Genomic DNA, 27,891 nt, shown 5'->3' on the forward strand with positions numbered 1-27,891 from the left:
AAGATCCTGTCTGCAGTGCTGTTCCACTTCTGCAGACAAACAAGACTGATGGCAGGCACTAGAGGAGAAAGTGTAGACAGTACAGCCCCGGGGTGAGGGGGAGGAGCATCAGGATTCAAGGTCATTCGGGGGGCACGGTCTTGGCCAAGTGACCAACTTCTCTTGACTTGTGTTACATCATCTCTAAAATGAGATTACCAAAGTTTAACTAGCTGAGGAGAGGAGGGGAGGAGGGGTGGAGGGGTGGAGGGGAAGGTTGAAATCCAAATGCAAGGAAGAAAAGAAAAGGAAAGAAGGAGGGAGAGAGGGAGGGAAGACAGACTGTATTCTTCCCAGAAGGACACGTGTATTGCAAATGAGCAATGTGACCCGGTGTTGGGAGTCCTCTAGAAAGATCAAGGTCATACACGGGAACTGTGTGTGGTACAGGGAATAACACTGAGGACAGGAATGGCTGAGTGGGTCAGGGTACCACAGTCCCGAGGGCCCCTGGGCCATTTTAAGCCAGTGTGTTTTAAGCACTCACCATAGTGTGGAATGATGCTCCAGGCCATGGCAGATGCATAGATGCCTCCAGTCATCCAGAAGATGCCCAACCAGCTGAGATGCTCTCCTCGCTTCTCCCGAGACAAGAATTCAGAAAAATAGGCAAAAACAATGGGCAGAGCACCCCCAATACTGCAGAGAGAAAATGCAAAAAGAATCAAGTCATGCACTGAAAATGGTCATAGCAGAAACCAAGCTGCCTTATGCCCCACCCGTAGGCTCAGTGGTAAAATAGCCCAGTGGACTGGAAAGACTGGACAAGGCAGTGTTGGGTTATTTCGACCTCCCACACTGACTTTACAACCTACCCCCTTTCTAAAGTTCTACTTTAATAATGTATCTTGGAAGTCAAACACAAAATTCAGCCCAAGGTTTTCTGAAGGTACCCCTCAGGGGCAGAGTAGGAGGATGGACAGACCACACCTAGGAGGGCCCCGCTGAAGCTCTGTGGTTACATACCCTACGCCTGAGATGAGCCGGCAGAGGAGAAAGGCCCCATATCCCTGAACGAAGGAGGAGAGGGAGGCGAAGGAGGCATTGATGGCCAGGGACATGCTGAGGATTCTCTTCCTCCCCAGCTTATCTGCCAGGCCTCCCAGGACGACGGCGCCCGCCATCATCCCTAGGTAGACTATCAGCCCTGGGAGGAGGGGAAAGAGAGAGGAGAGGATGGGGAGAAGACGTGACTCTCAAGACCATGCAACGTTTTAGAACATGCAACACCCATTTTTATGCATCCTAGAAACTCCGCTTCATAGACATCAAAGGTGGAATGGAACAGATGTGTTTTGCAAATTGGAACTGCTGCACAAATTCAACCTTTTGGAGCACTATTCAAAGAAAATAGTCTCACAGGTTTGCACATGTGTGCACATATCACAGTAGATCAGCCATAACTGGGTTTCATGTACCTCTCTGAAGGGCTACTCTTTGAGATGCATCATCTGCAGGACAAGGAAATGCTGTCATTTTATTTTTAAGCCAAAAAAATAAGTGTGTGTGGTACAAAAAACTCTACCTTCAGAGTAGAGAATTTCCAGGGAAAAAGTGTGGCAAAGCCGGTATGGGAAATACTGGAAAGGAAGGAAATGGTGCAAATGAAAAACAGTAATTGCCAATAAGACCAGCTCCTTTATTAAGCACCCAAAAAGGACCTTTTCCAAGCTGAAATCAATGTTCATATTTCTTAGGGAAATGTGGATGAGAGTAGCAATGAGCTGTCCTTCATAAATACATGTAACTACCACTTGCCTTATGATAAGCTCTGTAAATCTAAGAAATCATATAAACATATTGTTGTAGACATGCTCACGGCATTCCAGTGCAAGCCAGCATCCTCACAGAGGTGGCAAATCTCCAGAAGCACACGCCTAATTCCTTCCCATTAAATAGTGAGTGCTTCCTGATTATCATCAAGTGTGCTAAGTACATACATTATTTATAAAACCTCTGAGGAAACTTTGCAGAACTTCAGGCAGAGAAAACACTGAGTACAAATTATGTAAGTATCCATTTGCCCAGCCTTGACTGTGAACTCAACAGTGAACACAAAATCTTTCACAAAAGAAAGATTCTCCCTGGACCTGGAGATGCTTTATTTATGCAGCCATGTGCCTGCCTGGAAGGGTGGACACAAAGCAAAGACCTTCAGTTGGCTGGCTAATGAACTTGAAGGTAGGTCCTCCAAAAGAGGAATTTAACTATGCTCCACTTTATTCTCAGTGGCAGGTTTCCTTTGTGTGTTATGTTATTCTAGGAGATGAAAAGAAATGATAACATTGGTGCTATCAGCAGTTTTCACTAACTGGGACCTACTTCACTCACTTGCATTATAACTTAGCCTCAACATTGCTCAGTCATGAATGTTATTTCCTTTTTCTTTTCAGCATATGATGTTATTTCATGAAACATGCCCTTGAGTCTGCAAGTATTTATTAGATGCCTGGTATTAGCTAAGAACCATTTGAGTTACTGGGGACACCGGGAGGTACAAACATGAAAATCCCTCCCTTCTAGCTACATTCTAGATGGGCAAAAAAGATAATAAACAAATAAGTGAGTAAAATATATTGTAAGTGGGTAACTGATACAAGTTACAGAGAAAAATAATGCAGAGGAGGGGAAGAGCATGAGACAAGGTGGGAGTCAGTAATTTCAAAAAACTTGGTTCAGGAAGCCCTCATCGAGCTGGGACGTTTGGGCAAAGGCCTAAAGGGAGGCAGTCATGGGGGCATCTAGGCGAAATTTCTGGACCTGTGCTCCTGGACCCCTGGTTTCTCTGCCTACTTGGAAGGTGCACAGAGAAATGATAGAGTGAGGATTTCCCTTTCTCCCTATTTCTCCAGTTTCCCGGCCCCCAACTCAGAAAACGTAGTGAGCAGTTTCTCACTCTATTAGGTCACCAACACTTGTGTTCAAGAAAATGAGTCAGGAACTTGCAAACCCTGTGCCATGCTGCGTTGCAATCCTGTGTCGCTCAGTGTTCCTTGCTTAGACTATCGGTTGATCTGCCTGACCAGCCAACGATTCTCAGCCTCTGGTTCTCTGCAGACTCGATCTTGCCTGGTTCTTGGCCATTTCCAGCTATGTGCAGCAGGACTGCCTTCCTCGCTGATGAGGGCGTCTTCAAACCAGCTTTTGCTGCCATAACCCATCTCCACCAAGAAAGCCCGAGAGCCTCCCTATTTCTCTCATCCAGTGGTACTAGTCTGCATGGCCACCTTGCGCCTGGTCCTGAGATCCTGAACCCCATGCTAATTTCCTACCAGCATCTGATACCCCAACCGATTCAAAATGTTCCACACTGTGTACAGGCCCAACCACGTCCTCCCCGGGAAAGAACTGGTTTCTACTTCCTCTGCCTTAGACAACCCCCCACTCCATGACCGTCACCGAGAGCCCCTCATCTGAGATCCCCTGCCCTTCCTCCCTGTCTGTCTCCCTAGATAGGCCCCTGGGATATCACCCCCAGCCCAACTCAAAGCCGACTTCTACACAATTCCTTGTACTTGGTCATTTAGATGTCTAGACCAGAGCAGAGAGAGAACTTTTCTCCCAAGTTAGGTCTGTTCAGCCTCCAACCTTTGCTGACCTCAGTATCACTCCTTGTCAAGAACTTCCAACATTCTCTGCAGCCAACAAAAATCCTGTAGTCCTCTCATGATACCTGGTCAGTGAACATTTGGAATAAAGAAACATTTGTTGAAAGGAAGGGAGGAAGAGAGCAAAGAGAGGAAGGGAGCTCTGCCTAAACTACAGATCCATGAGCAAAGTCAATGCTATGGCTGCTTGAAGCCGCCGTGTTATACAGCAATACATAATGGGGACAGTCAGTGCCTAAAAACTTAAATCTAGACAGGCTCCATGACAAGCGTTTCACATCACTGTTGATCCCGTTTAATACTCATGACAACCCAGGGGGATAGATGCTGTCACTACCTCTATTTTATAAAGGAGGAAGCTGGTTCACAGAGAGGTAAAGCAGTTCCCCAGGGTCACACAGCACAAGTGCAAAATTTTGATCCAGGAATTCTGACCTGAGCCGATGCTTTAGCTACAACACGTTACAACTCTTTATGGCTGAACATTGGTCAGACTTCTTGCCCTGTATGAGTTCATTTTCTTCCTTAGCTCCTCCCCAGGGCTACTTGCTAAGTGGGCAAGGTTCCTTCCTTTCAAGGAGATAAACAATAAATTCCATGGTTATCTCCCAGCGAGAAAATGTGCTCTAATAAAGGCGAATGTCAGGTATTACAAACACACAGAGAAGGAGCACAGCATGGATACAACTCACTCAATATGGTAAGGCTTCCAGGAGAAAGACTTAGAGCTGTTGGTGAAGGACACACCGTAGTTAGTTGGGTTCCCTCCTTAGTGCATGCAGGAGTGCCCTGTGGGTAGGGGCAGGGAGCATGCACAAAGAGGGGCCCTGAAAGGCACCTTCTGTGTTTGGACAACACCTGCAAGTAGTTAGGTGTGAGTAGAGCATAGAGCCCATGGGGGGATCAGATGCGGGATTGGGGCTGAGGGTAGGACAGAGGCTAGATCACAAATGGCCCTTAAGAGGGTATATGTGTGAGAGAGAGGGGGAATGCACACCCATGTATGAGGGAATGGATGCACGCACACGGTTACCTGCGTGCACGTGGGCCTATTAACTGAGGAGGGATGGGAGGGCGGGGAGAAGGTGAGAATTAAAGGAGTGGTCAGGAGATTTGCTGATAACCAATCTGTATATCCCATACCCTGGCCCCACACCAGAGAAAAACACCAGTGCCCAGTTGAATTTTATTTTTCTTTTACTCCAATAAAGCTATCTTTAACACTTCTCACGTGTTACTGTGCACACTAATCACAGAGGGATCTTGTTAAACCAGAATCTGATTGGGTGGGTGTAGGTGGGGCCTGGGCGTCCTCGTGTCCAATAAGACTGGTGCTGCTGGTCCACGGACCACACTTTGAGTAGTGGGAGTCTGGAGCGCACCCCTCCTCCTGGAAACAATGAGGGGGAGAGAGGAGAGTCCTGGCCTCGGAACCCGAAGACCTCATTTGCTGGTTGGGAGACATGGGAAAAAAGCTTCTCACCCTCTGAGACCCTTACCGCTACATTTGTAAGCTGATTACTAGATGATCTTCAAGCTGACCTCCTCTTCACTTGCTTTTAAAAATGTGTATCATGAATGAGGAAGTCCTGTGAATTTCCCAGGAAGAACACATTCGGTTAAAAAAATTAACCCAGACTGAAATGTTTAATAAAACCACTGGCAGGGCCACACAACACCCATCTAAGGACCATATGTGGCCAATGACCAAAAGTGGCTTCTGGGCCCCCAGTGTGCAATCTCAGCGATGAACTTGTGCCATTTGTGAAGCTACTGCCTTTCTTTGTCCACTAACTACGCCGGTGCTTTCCCGGCCACTCCTTGAGGAGCCGGCCAATAGGGGGCAGTAGAGAGAGGCTTAAAGGAGGGAGAAAGGACCTGTGCTTTTGTTGCCCTAAATTTCACCAGCGCAATACTTCAACCCCAGCAACAGGGCCATTCCAGGAGAGCTGCGGGATCCCATGAGCAGGACCAGCCACACGCTGTCCTTCCCTCCTGTCCCACACCAGCACCAGCCCGCCAGGGCCGCCTCTCCTGAGATCTGAGTTCTAGCTCCATGGGGCCCTTTTCTGAGCTTCTACATTATAATTCCAATCTCTTCCCTTCATTCCCCCAGTCCTGAGTGGCCCTGCATTCATGACCATATTCATTTTAACAAACATTTCACTTACCCAGTTAATCATTTTTTAATATTAAATTCTCTCTGATCCAATAACCGTCATGATTTCTGTCCCCTGACCACACACTTAACCATCCACATGTAGGCAAATTGATGAATCTTAGAGATTAGATACTGAACCCAACCCCTTAGCTTTACTGGGTGAGACTGAGCCCCGGAGACACTCAGTGACGCTCCAGGAACTTGTCTGCTGGCCCAGGGCCTGCTGGTACTGCACTCTGACCCCGGCTCCGAGCCTGCCACTTTTGATACCAAACCTCACTGTCCAAGGCAGAGGAGCTAGAAAGAACTAGAAGAGCTTCTCAACAGGCTGTTACAGGCGATCAGAACATGCCGACCCAAAATATGCCATTTTGGTGTAAGAATTATTTTGATCTGAAAACAGCTGAGAAACAACAAACTTAAAAAAAAAAAAAAAAGCTCTCTGCCCTCCCCTACATTGTCCTAAAAGCAGGCTTGGCCTCTTCATCATCAGAGACACTCATCTGCTCAGAGACAGCACCAAGAGGAATCTACATAACAAACCTTACTAACACAGCTCCATCTTCCTGTGGTTTACTCCATATTTTCACCTTTTTCCTTTGGAAGCCTGAAACCCTTTTCCTTTATCTTGTCACTTCTCTACAGATGTAATGCTCTTTCTGGCAATGCTACCTAAGCCCAGAATCTATCCAACCCTTGGAGTTACTCACGTGTATGTGCACTATACATGTCCGTAAACTCCATTTTTATCTTGTTTATCTATCTTTTTTCAGTTTAATTCACAGAGTAGACGCAAGGGTAGAGAAAGAAGATCCCCCCCAACCCCTGCACTGTCTTGAGAGGCTATGACAAGGAAGAATGGAGGGACAATGAGTCTATCTGCAGAGAAGAGAAACACAAAATTAACAAGGCCTCTGATATGGCTGTGCTCTCAAAGGCCCTTAAAATCTGTCTTTAACAGAAGAAATTAAGACAATAAATTTGGTAAATGAGAGTGCCATGGAGTTACCAAAAATTACTTTAGTATAAAGCAGATAAGGGGCTAGTTAGAAAGCTAGGAAGTTTGTTCAATTCCCCTCAACAAGCTCTGTGGCGTATTAAGGAAATGTCCCACCACTACACTGAGTTTTTTAAGGAAATTAAAAACTATAATTGCTACTTGCAGAGTGAGGGGATGGAGGGAAAAGAGAGGGGATGTGGAGGGGTGAGAAGGGCTTTTAGTGGGTGATAACAAAAAGGAAATGGAGTGAATATCCCTCCTCAGAAGAGGGAGGTGCCCGTCCTGAGAATGAGATAGATGGGTGGCTGTCCTGGCTCCAGGGATTACCAGCAGTGGGACCCTGGGCAACCCATTCAGCTTCTCTGATCATTGCTTCTTCTCTGTAAAATTCAGATAACAGTGTTCACCTTGCAGAGCCGTTAAGATTACAGAGGACAGTGGATTGGAAGCATCTAGCAAGATGCTTGGCACACAATGAAAGGTGGTATTCTCATAAGCAGTGCAGCTTAGAATTGGCTGTAACCTGAGGAAGCCACAGGAGTAGAAAAATGGAAATAAGCTGGAGGTATTTTAAAATCAAACCAACCACATATTAAAGGAATTTGAGGGAAAAAAAATACAGAGACCAGGAGAAGAAACTTATTTATAGTAGCATGCCCTTTAAATGTCCCTCCCTCTCTTCTTACCTGAAAGAGAAACCAGTTTTCAATAAAAAGCTTTTTTTTTTTTTGATGAAAATATTTCTCAAGTTTCCTCTAACAAGACTTTGGGGGTAAAAAAAACACAATTTTTTTTTGACAACTCATGTTTCTTAAGTTCCCAGATTAAATGTCACCTCCTCAGAGAGGCCTGTTCCAACCTAGGACTCCACAAAAACTTTTTTCTGAAAAGAGCCAGAGGATAAATATTTTGCTTGTAAATAATTTACTTTGCAGATGTCCAATGGTCTCTGTGACATCTTTTTCTTTTTTCTTTAAAATCCTTTAAATTGTGAAAACAAAAATAGGACATATGACATGGGTGGCTGAGCCCTGTTCCAAACAAAATTCTGTCATTCCTGCTAGTATTTCTGCAACATACTGTTCCTCCCTTCATGTCACATATATTTGCTATTATATGTTTATTTGTTCAGCATTTGTCAAACTCCTTTGACTGTAAACTCCTGGAGGAAGGGAGGCTGAGTTTGAATGTCATTCCACTGGGTCCCTGGTACCTATCACAGAGACTGGCATATGGGAGGCACTCTATTAATATTTGTAGAAATACACAAAATAACAGAAAGGTAATTTATGATGACTATAGAAAAATCTGAACAATACATAAGATGTATAAAAGTTAAAGTAAACACAGTCCATCATACCACCAATCAAAGATACCTGTTGTGAGCATGTTTTATTCTTGGTATTTGCACACATACAACCACACACATGTATTTACATGGATGAGGCCATATTGTTACTAGAAGTTTCATAACCTATTTTTTCCATGTAATAAAGAAGTCAGCAAAGAACATGTCTGTGCAAATGCCCTTGTCTGCATTGCTGGTTATTTGCCCAGAATTGATTCTAAGGAATGGAATTATAAGGTCGAAGGGACTCAGCAAATTGGCTGTTATTAAGAAACAACGCCAGATTTCCTTCCAGAGAGCTGGGACCTCTCACCACCACTAGTGATGCTTTTCATGAAGAAAGAACATAGCCTCTCAGAGTAGTAGCAGCAGAATATGATGCACAATCAGAGTGCCCTGGCTTATACAGCAATACGAGAGAGGAGGCCCTGCATGACGACCATTACTTAGCAATTACCAAGGACAAAGAAGCCATTTCCAAGATTTTTTGGGGGGGCTTGAAGGCATAGAAATTAAATGCATTAATAATCCTGGGAGGATTCTGAGCTCTCTTTCCCTGACTCATTCATTTGACTATATGCATATGCTTGGCAGAGATAAAAATCAGCACTTCTCAACTGAACCATTTCCATTTTATTTCTTTATTATTCAACCAAATATACTCTCTTGAAGGGTAGCAGTCTCTTGGACTGTGGCCTGGGATTCACAGACCCACAAGATGGTAAATGTGACAAAAATACATAGGAACCCCCTAGGGAAGTCTCACTTTGGTTTTAATCCATAGGAGAATATCAGGGTATCTGCACACCTCTATGAAATCACACGTGTTGGGTAAGTCAGCCAAGTGCTTTGTCCACGTGACATCTGAATGCTCTGAAACTTCTGGGATGAGTAAGCACTTTCTTTTGTGTCCAGGGACTTTACACAGGTTTGTCTTTTAACAACTTGTCTAGTGGAAACCCATCTGGCAATCGCTGTGTCTTTTCTAGTGCTTTGTATATCCAATAAACTCAAGTGAATGAATCTTTGGAAGTCAGTTAACTTTCCCAATCTATCAAAGGTTAGGACTCTCTCCTCAATCTCCATAAGATATTTGGAAACAAACGTGTAGAGAAGAAAGGAAGAGGCAAAGGAACCAGCATCTGTTCAGCTCCTACCATATCCTAAATGTCTAAGTAAAATCTTCTAATATCTGATGGAAGAATCCAGGTTTACAGATGTGTGTCTCATCAATGCCCCCAAATTAAGGACAAACCCACAGAAAAAGATATATCAATACTATTTCTAGGATACCTGGGTTGAATGAGACATTTGTCACTCTGTCCAAAGATGCAATATGTGAAGATCGCTTACACCTGACCTTTCAGCTCAGGAGATGCCACAACCCAGTGGAAGAGTGACACTGTCCCTCCTGGAAGTTCTAGGTTCTGCATGTAACCAGCAGGTCCAGAAATGGGGTCTACAGACAGATGGGAGAGTCTGAGAGGCAGAAGCCCTTTGTTTCAGCAACACAGTGTAAGGGTAGGGCCTTAAATCAGGAAGGGGTTCTTTCTCCAACCATACCTATGGGAAACTAAAGACCCCAAGGCAGCCTGGAGACGTCAACATCCCAGGTGATATGGAACCAAAGCTCAAGACATGAAGCAATATTCTGGGTCAAGCGGCGAGCCTGTGAGGACAGCAGGCCCCAGATCCCTGGCTTTGTCCCTGGCATATAGATGACAGACCCACAGCCATGGTGGGAGCAAGTGTAACAGAAAGGATTCAGGACCCTAGTGAGGCTTCTGTCCCGGGCTCACATTAGCTCTGGGGCAAAAGGGTTGCTGGCATTGCTCTTAATCTCTCTGGCTGAAAACAAGAGGCATCAAGAAATATCCCCTGGGGATACTGTGAGAACCCGGAGATTGCCTCGTTCACATATTCCCACCCTAGCGATGGCTTAGAAAAGCCAAGGTTCCCTTCTGATACCTCCCACAGCCGGTGAGAGGAGGTGAGGCAGGTGGGAGGGGGTGTCACCTGGGCTGGAGCTGGCGGAGCTACGCCCTCTCTGACAGCTCTCCCGGATCCTGGGCATACCTCAGATGTGACGGCTCCCCAGTGGGACTCAGCGACCCCTCAGCTGAACACCACGTTGGGGCTGCCACTGGGGTCAGTTCCAGAGGGCGGATGGAACAAAGTGTCTGAGGAGGCCCGAGACCAGTCCAGGGGGATCAGAATAGGGCCAACCCAGGGGTACGGCTGAGAGCTAGAGGCTGAGTCAAGAGTGACTGATAAAAGATCAGAGAGGAAACCAAAGTCTTTACAAGGAGATTTGTTTGTAAAGCCCCATTCTCTCCATGTCAGTGAGTTGGGAATAGAGGACAGAAGATAGATGAATAGAGGACAGAGATAAATGAATCCTAGCCCTTTGCTTTAAAAAAAAAAACTCACAATCTAGCAGAAATGAAGTGGTGGGAGCAAAGACCAGGGGAGGCACACAGCAAGAACGCTGGCAAGCTGGTGAGTGGGAAGAGGGTGGTAACTGAGCTTGGCTCTCAGAATAAGCCAAGGCTGGGGTGGGGTGGGAGGGGGGGCCGGGGCGGGGGGGGGGGGCAGGACTGAGCTTCACACCCAGGCATTAGAAGGTGTTGAGGACAGTTATTGGCAGAAGTTAAACTAACGACCTTCCAGAACTTAGTCGCCTTTTTGGTACAAAGACTCTGACCCGCTGTTTCTTGTCTCCAAAGGGCTTTATCTTCTTTGTTAGGATAGAGTTGATTTACAGCCAGACTAGAAAAGATCCATCTTTTTCTCTGGGGACACCTGGACATCTGGCTCTGACACTTGGCCAGGATCAGGTGGGATTTGTGGTGTGCTATTTAAAGTCTGAAACTCCCCAGGGCCAGCTTGTCTTCTGCTGGTTTTCAATGGCATAACTGGTTAGTCAACCTGGCTTGATCACAGGACCAGAGGAACATGCAAACCCTCTGGGCACGTCTGCCTCCAACTCTCCTCCCAAAGTAAAGATTCCTCGCACAGATGCTCATGGCTGCATCAGGAGACAGGTCCTTGTGAGGTAAGAAGGATGCTGGGGAGATTGCCTGGACGTCTCTTGAGACCCCACATTCACCTACACTCATTCTCTGTTCCACGTGTCCTTGGCCTTTAAATAAAGCTACATGTAACTAACTATACCCAGTGGAGTCTTATGACGTCAAATGGCCAAACTGATGAAATCTTCTCACCTCCCGGCCCAAGGGTTGCAAAATGAGATACGTACAGGGGCCAGGCAGGAAATGCTAATGAGTGTAGCTGCCCTGGCATACCTAGCAGGGAATGGTAGAAACTGGGGAGCACATGCCTGCCTAAAGGGAGCAGCCAGGCCCAACTTCAGCCAACTGCTGCATTCTAGAATATGGACCTGATTCCTAGCGTTTCAAAAAGAGCCAGAAATCTGGACTTTTTAAATAAAATTCCTTGCTTTGTAAAACACTCTACTAGCCAAACAATTATTTTTATCCACTGTTTGAGAGCCTATGTGACAGAGATCTGTGTGGGTTTTAATAGTAAGTTAGGAACATATTTGCATTTTTTTAAAAAATCTATCTCATGGGTCAGATGTCTAAAATTTTCTGTTTCTATCACAAATTCTCTTAATTTGCTATTTACCTTTTTATCAGGTATTTATTACTCCCTGGATAGTGATGTTCCATGCTCTTTCCCAGTCTTCACACTGCTTTTTGCTCCACTTAGCATGCCCTTTGTTCAGATCTTTGCATGGCTGGCCCCTTCTCAGACTGCAGGCCTAGGCTCTGGCAGGCCTTCCCTGACCACCATTCACAGTGGCCTCTCCCTGCAACACACGGAGTCACATAGGCCAGTTGGGAGGCCTGTCCACATATTCCAAGGGAGTGATGTTGGTAGCAGGAGCCGGGGTGGCAGGTAGCAGGAAGTGGTAAGAAGTGGCTGGATTCTGTATATATTTTAAAGGTAGAGTCAAGCAAATTGACGGTATTTAAACCAGAGACTGCATCCGATCCCCAAGGGAGTGGCAACAGAGAAGAGATTCCAAAGCTGAGTATCGCAATGTTCCAATGTTTAAATCAAGAAGAGGAAGGGAAACCAGCAAATGAGGAGGCAAATGAGGAGGAGCAGCCAGTGGAGCAGCCAGAAGTCTAGGAGACAGTGACAGCCTAGAAGTCCAATAAAGAAAAGGCATCAAGGAGGAGGGCGGGACCAACTGTTCCAGCAGCTGCTGATTGGCCAAGACAGTGGATGACTGAGACTGGACCAGTGGTGTATTGACCAAGTGCGGGGCTAAATCCTGTTCAAAGTGGGTTCAGGTGAGAATGGGAAGTGAGGAGTTGTATTCAGTGACTTTTAATGAAAAGGGAATTGTAAGTGTGTGGGGTCAAGATTGAGATCGGGGATGGGGTCAGACTGCGAAGAGTCAGATTAACCAGAATGGGGACACAGCAAAGTAAGAGAGGCACAAGGAAGCTGACCACGCCTGCAGGGAGTAGTTACGATTCTGGCCCACGGAAATTCAGTTCAGTGAAGAATATGGTGAGGAGAAGAGGATGATGAGAGACAAACCAAAAGGCTCTAGGTGCCCAAGAGGTTGAACAACCGTGGGTGCCGGAGCACGAGACAGAGTGAGCTGGATCTGCCAACTTTGGGAAGTGCTACCAAGGAAACAACACACATCTTTATGAGTCAGTCATTGGTATCAGCAGCTGAATGCATCCTAGACACGCTGCCTCTTTAAAAAGAAATCATCCAGTTAAAAGATCACCTGATTGATTTATATAGTCACTCCTTAAGAGCAAAAGGCAAGACTACTTGGTGTTTTAATCAAGAGGAAAGTGCTGTGTGACAGTAGTCAGGGACCCCAAGTCCTGGGATCAGAATATACAACCTTGGCCAACAATTCACTTCCTGTTGGGGCTCAGTGTCCCCCAGGTGGAAGTGAAGGGCATGCTGAGTTCTTCATCCCTGTCACTTCTAATATAGATGACCCTATATGTCATAACTAATAGCTATGCCCTATAATCTGTTGTTATACCTCCTTTCAAGGATAAGACTTCCCTTGTTAGGACCCAAGGAGAGGTGAGGCAGAGAAGCCAAGGAGATATGGAGTCCCTGCACATGCCCAGGGGAAACTGAAGTGTGCCTCTGAGTCAGCAAAATCTCCAGCAGTGAAACACAAAATGCTCACTCTGCACATGTGAGCAGCCCCAGCCGGGGCTGTTCACATTCCGTTTACTCCGCGGGCCGCATGGGGCACGTCAAAGGATCTCACCTTCCCGGGACCAAATCAATCCTTGGCAAAGTGAAAACCAGCCTATCTGGGCTGGTGCGATGTAAGATTTATGAATAAAGAGGGGCTGTTACACCCACTGGCTGACAAAGGACAATTTTAGCTGAGCAGTCATGAGCTCCACGTTGACCTTGAGTGTTCTCTGTTTGACATGACCCCCCAGCAGACGGGCTCTGGGGGCATCCTTTTTGTCTTGGCTGCTCTGGTCTGTTCAGGGGGATGGATCATTCCAGAGGACCCTCTTCATGGCCTGCCCCAGGAGGATGGCAGTGGTGCCCTTCAGCCCTCTGGACGGCCTCTCCTGGTCTGATGGGCTAGGCCTCAGGAACCCTTGCAGGTCTCCAGCAAAGCCAGCACCTGGCCTTTCTGGTCCAGCTGGCTGGGACATGGACTATGTCACCCTCTCTGCTACAGAGATGGACCATAACCTGCTCCAGCACTCTGATGGGAAGCCCAGAACCTATTTTGCAGTTGCCTCTTACTGGACTGATACATTTCCATATGCATTTTCCATAAAAGGTTTATGGTAATGTATGTAATGGGCACCATCTGCCATGGACTGGGCGGCAAGGTAAAGGAGAAGCAATAGACTTTGAAGTCAGACATAACTGGTTTCAAATCTTCGATCTGCCACTGACTAGTTTTAGTAAGTTACTTTAACTGCATTGAGCCTGTGTTCCCAGCTGTAAAATGGTAAAAATAATGCTTTCCTTGCAGGTTGTTATAAGCATGAGAAATGATGTATATAAAATGGGTGCAAGGTAAGAGTTTATCAAATTATAATGTTTGGAGCTAGCAGTTTGATTATTAAAATCTGCTTTTAAATAAAAGAAAGGTGGCAGAGGCTATACAAGGCCCTGGGAAATAACTGAGTCTTTAGCATGAGTTTCTTTTGCCTTCTTTGAAGAAATCTACATGAGAAAATAAACCTTTTATCCTTGTTACTCTAAAGTAACTAAATGGCAAACATGAGAGGCAACACGGGACTAGACAGTAGGGGGTCACTAAGGTCACTTAAGTCTCTAAACTGAGGATCATGACTCTGATCAACTCCCAGGGCTAAAGATCAAACAAAAGAATCCATGAAAAACACCGAAAAATCTGTAAAGCCCTGTGCAAAAGTAAACATGATTTTTGTATGCAGCTCCTTTTGTTCATACTGTACAAGGTGTGTGCAACCACCCCAACCATCAAACACAAGCAGGAAGCCTTGTGGGGACAGTTCCTACACAGCACAATATGTGAATCTCTGCTGCTCAGCAGCTCCTACTGACACCGAGTAGGCAACCTACCGAGTTCTCCACCCTGGCTGCACAACACCAGCCCCAGGGAGCTGTTAAAAACTGCCTATGTCCACACCTTACCCATAGAGATTATGCCTTAGATGTTCTAGAGCAGGACCTGTTTCTTTTTAACAGCCTCCCAGGTGATCTAATGGGCCACCAGGGTTGAGAGCACAACCCCCAGGGCTGAGCAATGGCTCCAGCTCGGGGTGATTTTCCCCGACAAGAGGACATTGGCAATATCTGGAGACGGTTTGGGTTGTCACACTGGAACTCCGTGCTACAGGCACCTGGTGAGTAGAGGCCAGGGACGACACTAAATATCCTAGAGGGCAAAGGACAAGCCCCTCAGCAAAGAACCATCCTGCCCAAAATGCCAGGAGTGTGTGTTCTTCAGAGAGGCCACCCAGAAGACTGGCTCAAAAGAAAGTCAGTCACTGACTGTACTATACAAATTGGCTCATCAATATTTCTGGTCCCACCGGCCTTACGGAGCCTTGTCACTCCCCAATCAGGAGATGGAATTTATCTCCCCTCCCCTTGAAATCGAAAAGGCCATTATGATGGCCTCCACAAATAGAAAGCAAAATAACACTGCCTGATTTCTCAGGCTTCGTCACAAAAAGCAATATGGCTTTTGATTGTCTTTGTCTCTTGGGATATGCACCCTGGATGCCTGGAGCCAGTAAGTTTGAAATCCAGCTATCATGAAGCTGCCGTATTGGAAAGATCTCGTAGAGAGGCCACCTAACATGAATAGCCCTCAGCCCTTTTGGTCTCCCCAGTCATGGCATCAAACATGCGTGGAAGTGAGCTTTCAGATGATTCTAGACCCAGGGAAGGCCAAGCTGCTTCAGGTAATGCCAAGTGGAACAGAGGCCAGATGTCTGCCCAGACACCAGGTCCATTAGCAAAGAAAATGGAATGGAGGTGTTGGTTCCATAGAGAATATATGTTTGGTACACAGTGACAGGTAGCCAGAGCAAAGTCTATTATGATTCTGTGACAGATCCACGTCTGAACCCCATTGATTGGGCCACTGATATCAAAGACTTTCAGATACGCATACAGGAAATGAGCTCCTTATGTATTTCTAGCTCATGCCTAGCCCTGAAACTTCCCCTCAACTCCCAGTAAAAACACCACATTACTTAAGAATTCCTCCCCTTTATTTTTGATGTCTTTTTCATGGTCTGTGGATTATATTTTCAAATATGTGAATTAAGAGCTTTATGAGCCTTTTTATTTGTTGAAGTTTCCATGGTGGGGGCAAATATAAACACAAATAAAAAACAACTAGCACATTTTTATGCTGATAATTAGTAAGTCGACAGTTACCAAACCCAACACCTTTTAATTGCAGGGCCTCAAGGACAGAGTGTGTGTAATCATGAAGAAAAAAAATCCTTCAGATCTTTGAAGGTCTCATTGCCAGAGATGTTTTACAAGCAGGAAGGACGGAATGTCCTGAGACATCCTTGCCCTAATTAGTCAATGCGAGTTGGAAGCTACAACGTCAGATTTTGCAGTTGGATCAGGGGAGCGGGAAAATATTGACTAAGCACAGTCTGTGTGTCTATCCTGAGCTGGCTGGTTAGCACGAGTGATTCCACGTACTTCTCCCAGCCACCCGGGAGCTAAGTGCCATCTCTGTGGCCCTCTCCTTTCTCTACGTCTCTGTCTCTCTCTTTCTGTCTCTGCCTCCTCTCCTTTCTCTCTCACTGTTTTTCTTTCCTTCTCCTTCTCTCTCCAAACAACGATATTTACCCCAAGTAAAATTAAAAACTACACACACGAGCTCCAAATACCTTTGACTCAATCTTGATTAAAATCAGAGTGAATACACAGGATCCGTAAGTTTGAACAGCAATTCATCCTATTTGAAATGGTTGACACAAGTGCTTTGAGTCTGAGGCAGGCTTTGTCCTTTTAACACCAAGGGTTAACTGTGAAAAAAAATCTTAATCCTGAGAATATGATGCTGATTTCTTGGATGGCTGGTGGCTGGGGAGTTGGCTGGTTATATAGGAAATTGTTTTTATTCGTTGTATGTTTGTTACAGAGAATTCAATTTACTCATCAGCTGTGTAACAGTCAATTCTCGGCTATGAATTCCCGGACCATATGATAAACACAACCAGCTGTGTAGAAAAGTAAATCTGAAGTGAAGAAGGGTTGTCTTCTTTGTGGAAGTCATTTGCTTTCTTCCTTGCATAAATCAAACAGGGAAAAGAATGGTGCTTAGAGCAGAACTATTTTAAAGCTCTCTATAAAAATCTCAATTTTTCAAAACACTCAAATGGCTTCTTCCATTACCTCCACATACTAGCACAGGGATGGCACATTCCCCCTGGACCACCCCAGTCACCCTCTGTCAGGTCTCGAGTCTCTCTCCCCAACAATCCACCTTCATCAATGTAAGGATTTTGCCAGTTGCCGAGCACAAGCATGTTATACATTGTGAAACTGGGAGAATAAACCCAATAGGGTTTGGGGACCTCCTGGGTCCACTATGAGATGGAGCTGAGCTAAAACCCTACGATCACCTGGCCCCCATTACCCCTACTCTGACTGTGGGCCACAGTGATGTTTAGGCCTCCTGGAAGTAGAGTCATTTCAGAGCCAATGTCCAGCAATCCACGAAAGGCCTGAAATTTCCCTTTCTGCTGTGCACAGTGACCCTGGTAGAAAGCCATCAGTCCCAGGGCAAGACTGGGAGGGAGATGACAATGGAAATTTTAGTCGTGTGGTAGGATCCCTCCTCAAGGGTGCTCATCCTCCTCTTCATTCAAGGGGTTCTGGGTCTGTAAATCAGCTCAAGTCTGGAAATTGATGTAAGGGGCTGTGACACTGTTTTTATGATTCAGATTAGACTTTTGTTCACTTTACCTAGAATTTGTCTGCATACACAGATAAGTGAGAATTGGGAGCTTCCTATCTGTTCCATTTCCAGGAGCACCACAGTCTCTGGGGGCCGACCATGCACACTGCTGCTCTGTGGCTGCTGTCCAGCATGGTGACCGTGGCCTTGCTGGCTCTGGCTGTCGAGTGCTGCCACTGGGCCCCGTGACCCTGGGTCCGACTTCTCCCATTGCACTTAGGTTTGTCAATTCAGTGACTCAAGTCCCCTCTAAGGTCGGACCTGCAAAATGAGCGACCACAGACCTCGTCAAAGATGCCAGGAGCCTCTCACAAATTTCTCTCTCGAAGTCCTGGTGAAGGGAATGACCTCTGGGCCCTCCCAGGGAAGGTGAGGAGGTCCTAAGTGACAAATCTATTTCAACATCCAATCTCCCTCAGCCTGTGCATCCCTCCCTCTACAGGAAGGCAAGGCAGGTCTGGCATTTCAAGTTCGTTTACCTCTTGTTCAATGTTTTAGCCAATGAGCAAAAGTCTCAGGGCCCTTTCTAACTCCCCAGGCTGCAACACTACATGTGGACTGTCTGCTTTGTGGGTATTTGTGGGTCCATATCAATAAATACGATCTTACTAACTTTATGTTCCTTCCACCATTGTCACACACCCTTAGTATCCATTCCCACACAGGTTTCCTGAATTTTTTCTACGTAAATTAGAAAGGTCAAGTAGTTCTTTTGCAGTATAGCACAGCTTCGCATGGGTCACACTTCAGGACGTGTTGGGACTTGAGTCCAGTTATAAGTCTGGAATCAAACACGGGTAGTAGGAATGGGTCCTGAGGAAACTCAACAGGGTCTGGCAAGGAACTGCCGCAGGTCGGGGACAGGGCAGGGTGGGGCGGGGGAGGGGGTGCAGTGCAGTTTCCTCAGGCAACGCAGGGTTAATCTCCCCGGACAGGATGGGGAGGCTGCTTCTACCAGCAGAGAGGACTCATCAGAATTTAGGGGCTCAGTGTCCCCAGTTTCAGCAGGATCTTCCCACACATTTCCACACCAGCTTTCAGGACCCATTCCTTCCCCATCAATGCCTTCACTTTCGCAGCAGAAACCTACAAGGCTGGGGATTCAATCTGCACTGCATTTCAGCCACTCAGAAGAGGTTCTGGGTTTGGTTTTCTTCATCCCCAGGAGCATGTCTTTCAGGGTAGACACAGCTTACAGGTCCTATGCCATGCCTGTGCCGGGGACTAGAATTCCTGAGCACATCCTGTTCTTTTCCCACTTTGTCCACAATATGAGGAGCAACAGTCTCGTTATACTTGTTACTTTGACAGGTTTGTTTTACTTAAGGAGAACCTAGTGAAGCTCACCCCACTGGCGATCAATGCTCTCTTTATACTGGGAGTAGAGTGAATGGTGTCTTTAAATCTAATCAGATTACAGAACCAATTCTGGAAACTCCAGAACCAATTCAGAAAACCCATCCTTAGGATTCGGTTCCTCCAGAACCACTCCCAGTAACAGAATCCCTGGGGTAGGTTGATCATCCTAAACCACAGGTCCTACACTGTCAATCCCTTCCGCAAACACACTTACTAGCTCCCCATTAAACAGCTCTCTGTTGCTCACAGGATCGAGTCCATACTCCTGAATACGGAGATCAGAGCAGACACTGTTGATGGAGCCCTAACCTTTCACTCTAAAGAATCCAATTATCAAGAAATTATAAATAAGAATGATAAATCAAGCACAAAAAGAATATTTATGAAAATTCCTTGTGGTGGATTTCACCATCATGAGTAGTTCTTTTCATGCCGGTAAGTATTTACTGTGAACATATTTTGTGCCAGGCCCTGGAGTGCAGAACAACCTCCTCCTCTCAAGAACTGACACTCTGAATTTAAGGTTTAGGAAGAAGTGGTCCATAAATCAAATGTCCTGCCCTGATGTGCACCTCCAATTTGCATATAAAACAATTAACGGATAATTTTTCATGACAGCAGAGTAATACAGCCATCTCTGAGCTGCTATGGAAATTTAACCCTCCATTTGTCCTAATGAGCCTGTCCCCTGTGACACTGCTCTGTGTCCTCCCTACAGCTCACACAGACACCAGCTCCAAGGCCCCCTGTTAGGCTGCAAATAGCTGTCTGAATAGTAGGACTCCCTGAGCTGTCCCGACGGCAAGAAAAATGAACAGCCAATGAAATACATACCAAGCAACTAGACCCTTTCAGGAAATAAAAATTCGGAAGGCAAAAATGGAACTCCTGCCTGAACATGGGGCTCCCTTTCTTTTGGTCAGTGTGGAGGTGGGAATAGCCAAGAGTTTCAGCCTAAGGAGGATTTTTACAGTTATGAGGAAACTTTGGTGCCCATCTGCCAAATGCAGGCAGAGGAGGATGCTGTGTGGATTGTTCTGTGCGTCACCAGCATCGAGCACCACGCTAGCTGCAGGGAAACAAGGCATTGAGATGCAAGCCATCCAACGTCATTTGAACAAACCAAAGAGCTTGAAGTAGCAGACAGTCCTGAAATTCCTTCCTTTAAAGCCATTCCTTTGCATGATATTTTTATCCTTAACTGGAAACTGTACAAATATTACCTGAAAGAGGATTAAAAAGCAATGTGGATTCATTCATCAACCACCTAAGATTACGGACTCTCCAGGGAAGACTTCCAGTCAGCACAATCTCAGACTCGCTTACGTGGCCTTTGTTTTCTTCATATCTGAGCCAAAGGGATCATACTGAATGTGGCATTGCATGATTACATTGTCCTTTTTGTATTTTACATTTCTTAGAAATAGTGCGAACTCTATTTCTGCTGTTAGAATAAAAGTCACGGAGTGCCATCCGTGACTTGCCTTCCATATATTGCTATAGACCAGAGGAATAGCAGGCACGTGGTAATATTCAGTAATTTTTTTAAGAAATAATGGCTGAAGAGTGTAATTAACAAGTGAGTGCATTCTCCTGTCTTGAAGGGGACCAACCACTCGATATCAAGCAGGGCTTCATATTAATATTAAGCAGAGCCTTCTATACAAATGACATTGTCACAGAACTTTTTCTTCCCTAAGTGAGACACTTTGGGATGAGTGACCCACTAAAACACAGTATGTGAAGGAAGCTAAGTTTCCATCTTCCTAAGAGTTCAGGGAAGTGGCACAGCAGCACCCAGATATTTTTGTTACCTGGCCTCGGGACACTTCTTTTATTTTCTGAACTGACTCATTCATTGCCAGAAAGAAAGTAACAAAATATCTTTTTTCTTTTGAGGCCTGAATTTGAGGGAAGGGGTAGTTGTCCCATTGAATTCATTTCTTGGAATATTAAGTAGGAGTCAACTTTCAGTTTTTTTTTTAAATAAGGAAGGAGTCAAGAGAATGAGAAGACATGTCACAGTCTGGAAGAGAATATTTTCAAAAGACACAACTGATAGAGGACTGTTATCTGAAACATTCAAAGAACTCTTAAAACTCAACTACAAGAAAACAAACAGTCTGATTAAAACATGGGCCAAAGACCTTAAGAGACACCTCACCAAAGAAGAAATACAGGTGGTAAATAAGCATATGAAAGATGCTCCATATTGTATGTCATCAGGGGAATGCAAATTAAAATGATGCTGAGATAACACCTGTTAGAATGGCCAAATTCTAGAACACTGACAACACCAAATGCTGGTGAGGATGTGGAGCAACAGGAACTCTCATTCATTGCTGGTAAGAGTGCAAAATGGTACAGCCACTTTGGAGGACAGTTTTTGGTGGTTTCTTACAAAAACAAACTTTTTCTTACACTATGACCTAGCAATCACACTCCCTGATATTTACTCAAAGGAGTTGAAAACTTAGGGCCACCCAAAAACCTGCACACAGATGTTTATGGCAGCTTTACTCAAAATTGCCAAAAGTTGGAAGCAACCAAGATGTCCATCAGTAGGTGAATGGATAAATAAATTGAGGTACATCTAGACAATGGAGTATTATTCAGCACTAAAAAGGCATGAGGGATCAGTCCATGAGAAGATGTGGAGGAAACTTAAGTGCACATTACTAAGTGAGAGAAGCCAGTTTGAAAAGGCTACATGCTATGTGATTCCAACTATCTGGCATTCTGGAAAAGACAAAACCTTATGGAGACAGTAAAAAAAAAAAAAAAAATCAGTGGTTTCCAGGGGTTGGAGTACAGGGAGGGGATGAACAGGTGGAGCACAAAGGGTAATTAGAGCAGTGAAAATACTCTGGATGGTACTATAATGATGAATATTATATCCATGAAGATGATCCATTCACGTACTGATGGACATTATACATTTGTCCAAACCCATGAGAATGTATAATACCAAGAGTGAACTCTGGGTAAAAGTGACCTATGGACTGTGAGTCATGATAACGTGCTAGTGAAGGTCCATCAATCGTAACTAATGTCCCATTCTGATGGGGATGTTGGGAACGGGGAACACTATGCATGTGTGGGGGCAAGGGGTATATGGGAAATCTCTGCCCTTTCCTCTCAATATTACTATAAACCTAAAACTACTCTAAAAAAATAACATCTTAAGAAACAAGAACGTACAGACAGAAAGGAGAAAGAGACAAAGAACCGGGTTAGCACTCAGACAGAAAAGGTCTTTTCTGTCTTCAGCCAAGGTGAAAAGGTCAAGCTTGACCTTCAAAGCCTACAAATATTAAGTGAAATAAGTGTGCAGTTCACCTGAGAAAATTTAGTCCTGAATTTGGGCGGCACATCATTATCAAGCAATTGGCTTAGTAAGCGTAACACCCAATAATAACAACTAAGATATCTTGAGCACCTATTACGTGCTGGTACTACTTTAAGCAAGTTAAATGCATCAGACTCACTCAATTCTTACAAAACCCAATGAAGTAGACCCCTTTAGCATCTCCATTTTTCAGACAAGGGAACCAAGGCACGGTGAAGCTAGGAAACTTCCCAAAGTCACCGTACTAAGAATTGGCAGAGCCCGGACTCAAACCCTGGCAACTGGCTCCGGCTTCCACGCTGCTGCTCCATTAGCTCCCTGCAACTATAATTCTCTGCAAAAGCCAGAAGGGACAATGTCATAATACAGGGCAACAAGAATAATTGTTTAGGTCTCAGGGAGAGCTGGAGGCTTTACCAGCTTTACCTCATTTAGTCCTCATAACAAATGTATTATTACCCTATGCCACATACAGGAAAATTGAGAATTAGAGAAGCTGTGACTTGCCCAAGGTCACTAACTGACAAATGACTTTGCCATTCGCCAAACCCTAGTGGCCAGACTCCAGAGACCAAGCCATCATTTCCCAAGCCATGCTTCTCTGTTGGAAGCAGTCTATGGTGACTGATGACATGGGGAGAATGTCTGCCCATGGTATGACCTCTTTTCCAAAGACCATGTCTGAGAGAAAGGCACTCCTATGTAGCAGAATGAGCACAGACTTTGAAATCAGACAGACCTTGAGTTGAAATCTCAGCTCCAGAAAATGCTGTGTGACCTATGATACAGCTCTCTGAGCCTGTTGCCTGATGTGTACAAATGGGTAAAAATCGTCTAACCACCACGGTGACTAGGAAGGTCAGCTGAGACAGCATGTACAAATGCTGGCTGTGGGAGATCTTGCAATTCACTTCCCCAAACGCACTTAGACACTCGTTTCCTTGGCCACAAAGGAGAATAGGAAGGCCGTCTCTGCTCAGGTTGTCTGCTACCCTTCTTGGGCTGAGTCATAGCATCTCCTTGGCAAACACTAAAAGCAAAATTGCATAAGCATGCACAAATCTCCAGATTAGGACCATGTTCCCCTGACTCCCAGCATTGGCCCCGGGAGTCAGCAGGAGTGATGACTGTGCTGATGTTCTGTTAATGAGGTTGCCAGGCACCAGGGTGGCAGAGAGACCAAGGGGGCATGAAATCATTACTGACATTGCCAATCTGGACTAACAGGGATCTAGGGTTTCAGTTAAGAATGCCACAAAACAAATTAATGGAAATGCTTTGATCAATTAGGGATGATTTGGTTTGGAGTTTGTTTTGGTTTGGTTTTTTTTGCCCTTTCAAATAAATTTATTGAAACTTAAAGGCACTTAGCAGAATTTTTAAATAAAAATAATACATTTTTAAAGCAACCGAAAGTCTGTTGGTGTTTAAAAACTCTGAGTAATGGCTATGATCCTCAAGTGATTTCTTCTGTCTATATATAGTCTGTTTGGGTTCCCTAATGGTCATATCTGACATGGTTTAATCATTTTACATGGCCCTTTAGTTCTGCGAAAATACATAAAACAGTTTTTTTAAACCCCCAAGAACAATCTTTTTGCATATGTCTTATTTTATATACTAATCCTATTTCTAATGGCTCTACATCAAAGGCAATCTACAGCCCATAGGCTAAGTCTGACCCTCTGTCTTTTTTTGTAAATAAAGTTTTACTGGGACACAGCCATGCCCATTTATTTACATGTTGTCATGGCTGCTTTTGTGCTATAGAGTCAGAGGTGAATAGTGGTGACAGAGACTGTCTGGGCCTTCACAGAAAATCTAGGCTAACCCCTGCTATTAAGTAAAACTGGGGACTAGAATGTCACAAGTTATTTCATAGCACTTATCACTATAAGTAATTAAATAATTCTTGGTGTTTGTTAATGCCTGTTGGTCCTGCTATATGTAAGTTCTTTGAGAGGTAAGGACTATATCTGTCTGGTTCAATATTTTCTTAGGACTTATAGTAATTCTCCATAACTATATGTTTGCTAAGCAATCAATTGCATGGACTTCAAATTTAGAGAATGAGTATGTTTTACAGGACATTTAATGACCAAGACAAACCCTGGTATATATTTTGGTGAATCTCTTCTACATCATCCTATTGGTACCCATCTCTCTCTAACTTCACAGAATCTGATGTTTGGCTCTGATGGTGCTAGTCTCATCGTCATCACTGATTTGCAAAGCTGGTCCTCCATCCTGTGGAATCCATCTGTGCTTCACAGCGAGGTTCCCAGCGGCCTGCAGGGGCTCTGTGGGTGTGCTCAGCTCCGGATTCATCCCCAAGGCACTTGGGCATTCATCCCACTACCACGTGTATGCAAGAGAAACCAGGAGCAGATGCCATCCGATTTTGGAAGGACAAAGAGTGGACCACATGGAGGAGACCTCTGCCATCCCACTTGCAAGACGTATTTGTCATTTAGATATGGAAGATGGTTAAATATGAAGATGAGAAATCTGACTCTCAAAGAGGCAAAAGAGCTTGAGCATCAGGCTGTCCTGAGTAAGAATCTAAGCTCCAGTACTTACTAGCTGTGTAAACATGAGCCAATTAATCAGTGTCTCTGAAATAAAAATACCTTCACAGGGAAAAGTGACTGTAAAATGATATTGTTTGCAAGGACACTGTGATAAAGTTAAGGTGCCTAACTGTGACAGGGCTACACAGATTTTATACTCTTCCACCTTCATATTTCAATATGACAAGGAGAAAGATCTTTGGAATTTCTACTCACCAAGCATTCCTTTCTTGGAGCTGGAAAGACACATGTCCTTCTCTGCACTGGGCAGGACAAAACTCACCACGAACACCTCCACCCCGTCGGCCATCAGGGCCAAACCCAAGACAAAGAAGAGGGTCCACTGGAAGCGCCCATGGCCGCACTCGTCGATGATGGTCTCGTACTGATGGGCCAGCTGCTCCTCATCTTCCATCCTCTCGGCCATCAGGGCTGCCTGGCCCCGAAGGCCACCTGCCCCGGAGGGTGCCATCTTGGTCTGCTTGGGCTTGACATCATCTGGGTGAGGGATGCCCTGGTACTCGCCCTCATAGATCTCGTCTTCCTCGTCATGACCTTCTGTGACATCACTCTGTGCATCCTCTTCTGGGTTGGACTCGCTGCCGTGGTAGTAGCCATCGCTGGGGACGTGGCCCTCATAGTCATCCTGATATCTGTAGTCAGCCATTCCTTGGTTCCGGGACTGCCTGGTCGCTTCTCGAGCTATATCCCTCGCACTGTGGTAGATGTTTGGGCTGTTTCGATAACCATCATCCATTATATGTGCAGAGGTTTCAAAGTCGAATATGTTCGTTGTGACTTCCCGGGTGAATGTGACACCTGTATTGTTCCGCTTTGTCTCTCAAATGGAGCAGATCTGTGCAAAGGCACCCTAAATATCCCTTTGCATTCGATGTCTGTTGGAAGTCTTCAGAAAGTTTCAAATTCGGGTCTGGTGTCCTTCAGGGACCCAGAAGTGTTTGTTGGGAGATGTTGATTAGAAATGGGTCTGGCCGTGTCCCTTGACAAGGAGCCCACAGGACTTGGCAACTTGCTTGCTGGCCTGATTTGTTCTGCTACTGGAGGTTATGCTCTGGGAGTACAGAGAGGGGAAAGAAAAGAGTGTTACTAAAAATTGAAATTCTCACAAAATACTCTCAAAATAAACAAGTATATTTGCTAATTTCCAGTGCTTCATGTGCAAGGTGGATGCAATCTTGATAAAGACTCGGATTTATATCAAATGAATGAGGATTGAATTAGTGAAATCAAGGTCAGAAAAACAGTTGTGAGAAAAGCCCTTTGAAAGGAGTCAAATCCTACACAAGGATGCAATGTAGAGCAGATGAGGGATTTTTCAATACAAAACAACTTTGTGTTATGGATTTTCTGTTGGAATTTATCAAGGCTTATTACAATTCAGCTTCTGTTAGGAAAGTGCCAGTTTTTCTAATTTTGTTATGATGTGGCTGTATGATTGCACATCTAGAAATGCAAGGCAAAGAAATATCCTGGACCATTTTTCTCAAGGCCCAGCTTGCTTTTTTTTTTGAGGCTCAGCATTGTTGTTCGAGGGCCACTCTGATCTTGTACTTGGTTTAAATAGGCAGAAACAGTTGCTGAAGACCGAGAGCCAGAGAGCTTGATTCTGCCACCTAATGGCTGTGCCACCATGCACACGACTTTCTGGGCTTCAATTTTCTTATCTTTAATTCACAAGATTGTCCCTAAAGTGCTTGACAGTGCCTGACCCGCCTTGGGTTAAAAACACTATTTAAGCCTTGACATTTTTATCACTCTTGTTTTCTAGTTCCAGTGCTGGAAGCCGGGACCCAGTACTGTCAGAGCCGAGACCCTACCCCACATCCCAGCTGCAAGCACAGCGTCCACCTATTGCTACCTATGCCCAACGGACTGGCGCACTCTGTCCTAATGACACTCCTAGAATCTCAGTTCTCACAAGGTTTGGGGCCACCAGTCAGTGATGCCTGCTGTGAGCCAGAAACTGTGCTGTATGTATCACATAGTTCATCCCTAATTCTTACAATCAAAAACAGAGAAAAGTATCTGTATCTTTCAAATTACAGGTAAGGGAACCGTACCGAGGTCACATAGCTAGGACGGGACACCAGGTCCACTGATCCCCAAAGTCAGTCCTTTCCACGGTCCCATGCTTCCCAAACAGTGTTCTGAGCAACTGTCACATTAAGTCCCCTGAGGAGCTTTAGGACATGGATTCCCAGAGCATGCACGCTGAGGCCGAGCTTCTCACTGAGCAGCCCCTGAGGGATGCGGGCCCGGCCCCCCAACACGCACCTTAGCCCACTTCAACTCTCCCCCACTGCTAGGCCCTAGGACTCACAGGGGTGCTCAGATCTAGGGCTGCCCGCTCCCCAGCCCAACCCCCCGCCATTAAGTACATACACCACCAACCTTTGCAGGCCACCCCACGACAGATTGCACACGCTTGCCCTCGCTACACCCACAGCATACCCCTGGGCCCTCTGCCCACACCTGCCTGCCGGGCTGTCCTCCCCCCTCAGCCCTGGCCAGACTACAGCTTTTGTTTTTGGGGATTTATTTCCGGGATGCCAGAGACCAGTGCCTCTCACACACAAGAGTGGGCTTGAGGGGCTCATTAGAAATGCAAATCCCAAGACCCCTCCCTCAAAGGCTCTGAACCTACAGCGTAGGGGTGGGGCCTGGACACCAGCATTATCCGCAAATGCCACAGGGAATCCTGTGGGCTGTGCTCTGAGGAGCAATACCATGAGAGCCAGCAGGAATTAGTGACCAAAGACTGATTCTCCCTCGGTCCTTTCAGATTATTCCCCATCCCCAGTAAATAAATTTGTATTAGACCATGCTGGCCTGAACCTTGTCAAATTAATATTCTGAATCTGTTTTTATTATATCCATTTAGGGACCCCAGAAGGAATATAAATCACATGTAAACAGCATGAGAGTTTTGCAGAGTGATATATAAAAAAAAAAACAGAGAAAGAATGCCAACTG

General features: G+C 45.3%; 1 protein-coding gene across 5 annotated transcripts in view; it reads right to left on the reverse strand.

Annotated features, from left to right (window-relative positions):
• The window catches only part of SV2B (synaptic vesicle glycoprotein 2B), a 158,788-nt gene that overhangs the window by 40,760 nt on the left and 90,137 nt on the right, over window positions 1-27,891 (reverse strand). For all 5 annotated transcript variants that reach the window (XM_036931872.2, XM_036931874.2, XM_036931877.2 and 2 more), the window contains 3 exons: window positions 25,114-25,969; window positions 1,006-1,186; window positions 527-678 (listed from right to left, as the gene is read on the reverse strand). In XM_036931872.2, coding sequence (XP_036787767.2) covers window positions 527-678; window positions 1,006-1,186; window positions 25,114-25,654 — 874 coding nt within the window. In that variant the 5' untranslated portion in view covers window positions 25,655-25,969. The remainder of the gene's footprint in view (window positions 1-526; window positions 679-1,005; window positions 1,187-25,113; window positions 25,970-27,891) is intronic.

This window comes from Manis pentadactyla, chromosome 18 (assembly GCF_030020395.1).
Source record: "Manis pentadactyla isolate mManPen7 chromosome 18, mManPen7.hap1, whole genome shotgun sequence".
NCBI lineage: Eukaryota > Metazoa > Chordata > Mammalia > Pholidota > Manidae > Manis > Manis pentadactyla.